General features: G+C 36.1%; 1 protein-coding gene across 1 annotated transcript; it reads right to left on the reverse strand.

Moving 5' to 3' along the window:
• Positions 1-2,450: 2,450 nt before the first annotated feature.
• On the reverse strand, positions 2,451-4,840 carry LOC140865811 (bidirectional sugar transporter SWEET2a-like). The gene is made up of 6 exons (XM_073270584.1): positions 4,454-4,840; positions 3,678-3,714; positions 3,387-3,603; positions 3,159-3,317; positions 2,941-3,060; positions 2,451-2,755 (listed from the first exon to the last, which is right to left on the reverse strand). Exons 1-6 carry the CDS (start codon positions 4,512-4,514, stop codon positions 2,642-2,644), a joined length of 708 nt encoding a protein of 235 aa, XP_073126685.1. The 5' UTR covers positions 4,515-4,840; the 3' UTR covers positions 2,451-2,641.
• Positions 4,841-6,039: the final 1,199 nt, after the last annotated feature.

Below are 6,039 nucleotides of genomic sequence, written 5' to 3' on the forward strand. Positions count from 1 at the left end.
GGTGCCTTCGTGACATATCTCTAGCTTGTCCCATATCTCTTTAGCGGATGAGCACATCGATATCCGGTTGTACTCGTTCATATCTAAGGAACAATGCAAGATATTCATAGCTTTAGCATTTTGCGAAATTAATTTCATGTCCTCTTTTGAAAAGTCATCCATTCCCTTAGGAATTTCAACCCCATCAACTATTTTCATAGGTGTATAGGGACCTTTCACCGTCACTTTCCATAGGTCATAGTCTCCGGATTGGATATATAGGGACATACGATTTTTCCAATACCCGTAGTTTATGCCATTAAAAAGAGGATGACGATTAGTAGATTGCCCTTGAGCATAATCACTCGCTAGGTTTGCCATAAAAAAGATTTGAAAAGTATTTTCAAATGGCTCTGATACCACTTGTTAGAACCTAATAGGGGGGGGGGGAGGGGATTTAGGTTATATTGGCAACTTTAGCAATTTAAAGCGATTATGCAAGTACGCAAGCGGAAGACTTAAGCAATCAAATAATAAGTGCGGTAAATAAATGCGTAATGTAAATAAAGCAGAAAAAGGGATAAGAGATGTTTATGGAAGTTCGACGATAAATCGTCTACGTCTCCCCTTCTTGGTTAAGTCGATTAATCAAGGATCCACTAGCACTTCGAACGTCTTGGCCTTGATGGCTCCAAGGATAGCCTTACAACTTGACACGATCACCGCGCCGATACAACTCAACACTCTTGGCCTTAAGGGCTCCAAGGATAGCCTCAACACAACACTTGGCTTCACACTCAAGTGCTTACAACGATAGCGCAACACACTTGGCTTCACACTCAAGTGTTTACAATAATAGCACAACCAACTCACAAACTATTTTTACAAACACTCTCAAATATATCACACAAACACTTTGATAGTGAGAAATTGCTTGCAAAGGAGAGAAGAGATGAGTTGGGATGTCTCCAAATGAACTTGGATGGCCTCTATTTATAGTTGGCAAAGTTTTGAATCTGATTTGAGTGCTTGGAGCGTGTGGTAAGAAGTCAAGGAGTGACAAAAAGTGTTCGGCGCCGCTGCCTATATTTTCCCAGCACTGAGCGGATTTTGTGGAAAAATCATATCTTCCAATCTAACCGTTGGATTGATCTGAAATTTGAACTGAAGCTTTAAAACATCTGGATCTTCAATCTGAACGGTGGAGATTTGATTCTAACAATCAAACATTTCCAGTAATTTTTGGAAGTCACTTTATCAAGTTTTCGAACTTGTTCTGTGCAACAAATTTGAAAATTTCATATCTCCATATCCATCAGTTGGATTGATTTGAAATTTGGACAGAGGTTGTAAAACATCCTGAATTTGAATCTGATCGGTGGAGATGTGATTTGGATGTCTCAAACAATCCCAGTTAATTTCTGAAGTTGAATCTTCATAATTTGCTTCATGTTCTGCAGAAATAAGTACTGTGCAATCTTTGTAGAAAAATCATAACTTCATATCTAGCCGTTGGATTGATATGAAATTTTGATATAAGTTTGAAAACATCCTGATATTGATTTTGATCGGTGGAGATTTGATTTGGATGTCTCAAGCACGTCCAGTAATTTTTAGAAGTTGATTCTTCATTCTTCACTACAAGTTCTGCAGAAATAGGTACTCCACAATTTTTGTGGAAAAATCATAACTCCATATATAGCCGTTGGATTGCTCTCAAATTTGGACAACACATGTAAAACTTCTTCATCACGATTATGACCGATGGAGATCGGATTTAAATGCCTAGAAAATGCCCAGTAATTTTCGGAAGTTGCTGCTCCATACTTTGGCTTCTTCTTGTCTTTTTCTTCATATCTCTTAACAATGTTTCATCCATTCAATGAGCAATACAAGACTTTATAAATACATGTATAGCTTCAAAATAACTTTCAATAATTTATTTTTCAATAAATCTAATCTGCAAAATCTCACTTTAAATGGTTAGTAACAATTAACCGAGTTTTGTAATCATCAAAACATAATATTATGAGACTTGTTAATGCATTAAAAACATTAATCTCATAACACGAGATTTGTATGCGTTTAAGGCGTAACAAATACTATTGTTATTACCTTTTATTGAGTTGATTAATTTTAGGTCTCTTGTGAGAGTGTCTCATTGATCTTTATTCTTGATACCCCTCAATCTTGCTCATATTTATAAAGAAAAATAATAATATTTTTGACATAAAAATTAATAATTTTTCATAGGTGACCTAATTATGAAATCAATGCCACAAAGTTGACTCGTGAGATTATATTACTGAAATTTTTATTTTAGTTTTGTCTCGAATTTTAATTACTCTGTCGTATGTTCTCCACGTGCAACCCACGTGCAAGTTATTTAGTTAATTATAAAACTCACAGCAGGCATTAGTTATGCAACATTCTAAAGTTTGGGGACATAATAGGGACTAAACCAACCGAAAACAAAGGCATACCTCAACTCATTTACGAATTTTGAATTATTTAGAACACGAGAATACACACAAGACCTTTTCCCTTTGGTAAAACATTGAATTGTACGAACTGTACAACTACAACGCAATCTGTCGGAGAGAAAAACTAACCAACGCAAACTCAGCTCACAAGTGCATTTCAAAGTTTTTTGCACACAGACTCATGCATACGACTCCAGCAATGGCCGTCTCGATGCTTCCTCTGAAATTTTATTGTAATGGGAGTACAGAACTAACTGGACGATCCCAAGAATCGCTCCTATTCCATTTGGAACCTGATTTAGATAACCAACCAAAGAAGCAAGAAAATGAAATCGAGAATTAAAGGTAGTTTTGATGATGTTAAGTTAAGAATCTTAGTACTGTCGAATTTTGTTACTTGGCAGTACGACAAAGTAGCCGAGGAATTCATTTTAAAAAAAATGGTGGTGAGAAAAGAATTATGTAGTACACAACTTACAGAGACAAACGCATCGTGCTTCAGCAATCCGTAGGCAAAGAAAGCAGCACTCATCAAGAAAGTTGCGAGTGAAAGATAGAACGGCATGTATTCCACGCTCTTCGTCCTAACCACCAGATTCTGCAGTAATATTTTAAATTAACAAGTTACTGCATGGAAAAGAAACACAATACAACCAAATACTTGATAAATTTGGGTGTTTTGTTTGGTGAACTCACGATCACAAATAGAGGAGAGGCAAACATGGAAATGAGAGAGAAAACAGAGAGATATCCAACAAAGAGTTGTCGGTTAGGCGGTTGAAAAACTTGTATGCTCAGGAAAACAATGATCCCAAAGGCAGAAAAAACTGCCAGCAATAATCCCAGCATCTTTATCTGCATATCACAGTCTACTTAGTTGCAATAAGAGTTCCGAATATGCATGTTCAGATATTAAGATTTGACCTTTCTGCCTTTGTCTGCATATCGAATGAAGATGGCAATGTAAACCAACTGAAAAACAGCTCCGACCGAGTTGACAGTGGCAATCAATATTATTCCCGAAGAGACGATGGGCACACCGTACCAAAAGCATATCAAGCAGTTTAAGAAGGCATATACGTAAGGCAACCCAGAAAACTGTTCTGTCGATTGGTTTCTGATAATTCTTCTGAATGTTGGACTGGAAAAGGAGAAAAACACGTTTATCAATCAAAAAATCAAATAGCACACTAAAAGTATGATGCCCTTACTTACATTGGTGACACAAAGAGCACAAAAGCTAGGAGGTTCCCTGCAAAGGAAAAAGCACATTTTTTGGTAATTTGAAGCAGTGAATGACCAATCAATCTTTATAAGTAACTGCTATTTATATTGCATTACTGCTCGATATGTGTTTTCTCATGGCATCAAAATTTTTTGCAAAGCTTCCAGAAGTTAAATAGTTCCGAATGGCAAATAAATTTTGAAATTTCTTCATTTACTAAAATTTTAATCAAATGAAGTATATTAATTATCAAAACCTTGCCCCCCTTTCTATCCATGAGACTGAAAGAACTTTGAAACAGCACTGGTTTGAATCAAAGAACCGAGCTTTGCAAATTGAAACTTCTTGAATAACAAAAAGCAAAATCCCAATCCAATTTCCGACATTTCCTCAAGTTTTTTAAACACTTGTAACCATACACAAGCTAAAAACCACCACACCACCATCTTCGTTCATATGAGACGTCAAAATAAACATCTGAAATGGCAAATAGTCAATGCTAAAAAAAACAGATATCTTGGATAGAGTTTCCCATTGATTCTCAGAGACTAACATTAAAAAACAAGAAAAATCAAACAAAATCCCTCCTCGGAACTGAAAGATTAACACAAGAATCAACCCTTCAAGTGAAAATTCGAATGCCAATCAATTAAAATCAGAGCTAAAAGCCAGGTACTACTCGCAACTACCCGTAAACAAGAAAACCCACAAACAAAAACACTCGTACACGCACACACTTGGGAGAATTGGGATTGAACATAGTCACCTGCAACTCCAGCTGCTTCACAGAAAACTGCGTGAATAGAGAACACTCCGTACTCAGGCATGAGTCAAATCTACCAAGAACCTGCTGATCAATTGGAACCCAGATATAAGAATCCTACAAATTTAAAAAGGAGCTGTATTTTTCTGTGATTGTTGTTCGCTTTTGGCACGAGTCTTCTCCATTTTGGATTCAATCACACAGCCGTATTTCTAGTTGAAAAATAATAAAATAATAATAAGGGAAGGGCATTCACGGTGATACAGGTTGGATCCATGGGACACTTTTAAGTGTTTGCTGAATTTTCTGGTTTTGTATATTCAAATCTTTTATTTATCGTGACCCTCGTTGTCTGGTTAGTGGCAACAACAAGTGACGATTGTAATTTTCTTTAAAAGATCATGTGAAATTAAGAAAAAAAATTTATTTTATAGTTGAGCAAATATATTTTGAGATTCTTGATTCCTTGAACATCCGTCATGAGAAATTGTAACAAGTTTAATAGCTAATCCAGTGACCCATGTGTTAGCTACTAACTAGAAGTTTGTTTCGAAGTTTGTTTCGCGTACGCTCGTTTATGTTTATGAATGTTGTTCCAAATTTCATTAGCATTATTGTACAAAAAGACTTGTCAACTCCTTATTAAAGGATATGTCTTATGCTTAAAAAAACACACACGCGATTTTAGAACCCGAATGTAGCAGATAATTTCATGTCTCATCCAACAATTGAATTATATATAGTTGTCCCCTTGTCACAAGTCACGAGGGTTGGCGCGTTATATAAAAACTTAATGGGCCAAGATAAGCCCAAACATTCGGTTTTCTTTTTAAAGCAGACGTGTCACTCCGAAGGCCCATAACGACTTACGAACTCCCCTTGGCCCCTGGCCCCCTACATCTATGATCTACTCCCCCCAAGTCCTAATTGCATGCCCAGTGGGGTTTTATTATTATTTCTTTTAATAACCTTTTTCTTAATGAATATTTCATGTTTATGTTAGAACTTGTTACAATTTCTCAGCCAAGTGTGTGTGACAGTATTTGTATGTCATATCAATGGCTTATATTGTGACTCGACGCACTTTCATTCAATTATTCAAGGTCGAATTGTTAGACTCGATATTCTTCATGTTCAAATTTTTGATCAAGTACTACTGGAAACTCTTCGACATTTAGATTAGATTTCACATGATGAATAAATGATTGGATACTGCGAAAATTCCGATTGAATATGCACAGACAGAAACCTCGTGGAGTTGTCTAAATTAACTACCAAATTTGAACACTGGGCTAGCTAGCTTCGGTATATAATTTTTCCTGTTTGGTGTTGAATTCTCATCCAATTCACTTTCCTCTTCATGGAAGTTGAGTTTGCGCATAATTTAACTTGCTTGGAGTTATTTTATAGTAATATTGCCTATTATATATATTCATTTACTGCATATAACAAGTCAAACTTTTTTCTTAAAATTTTCTATATTATACTGGTTGACCAAAGTGCACATACACACACATATGATTTAATTAGGCCAACTCCAACCCTGAGCACCATTTTAGCGCAGAGAAAATCCTCCAACGGGGCGCCAA

This window comes from Henckelia pumila, chromosome 4 (assembly GCF_033568475.1).
Source record: "Henckelia pumila isolate YLH828 chromosome 4, ASM3356847v2, whole genome shotgun sequence".
NCBI classification, from domain to species: Eukaryota; Viridiplantae; Streptophyta; class Magnoliopsida; order Lamiales; family Gesneriaceae; genus Henckelia; species Henckelia pumila.

Excerpts from the sequence above, each read along its gene's own strand:
- LOC140865811 (XM_073270584.1), bottom strand. The coding sequence starts at position 4,514 with ATGCCTGAGTACGGAGTGTTCTCTATTCACGCAGTTTTCTGTGAAGCA. Across the intron at positions 3,318-3,386 it reads ATGCAGACAAAGGCAGAAAG|ATAAAGATGCTGGGATTATT; the intron begins GTCAAATCTTAA and ends TGTGATATGCAG. Across the intron at positions 3,061-3,158 it reads CCTCTCCTCTATTTGTGATC|AATCTGGTGGTTAGGACGAA; the intron begins GTGAGTTCACCA and ends ATATTACTGCAG.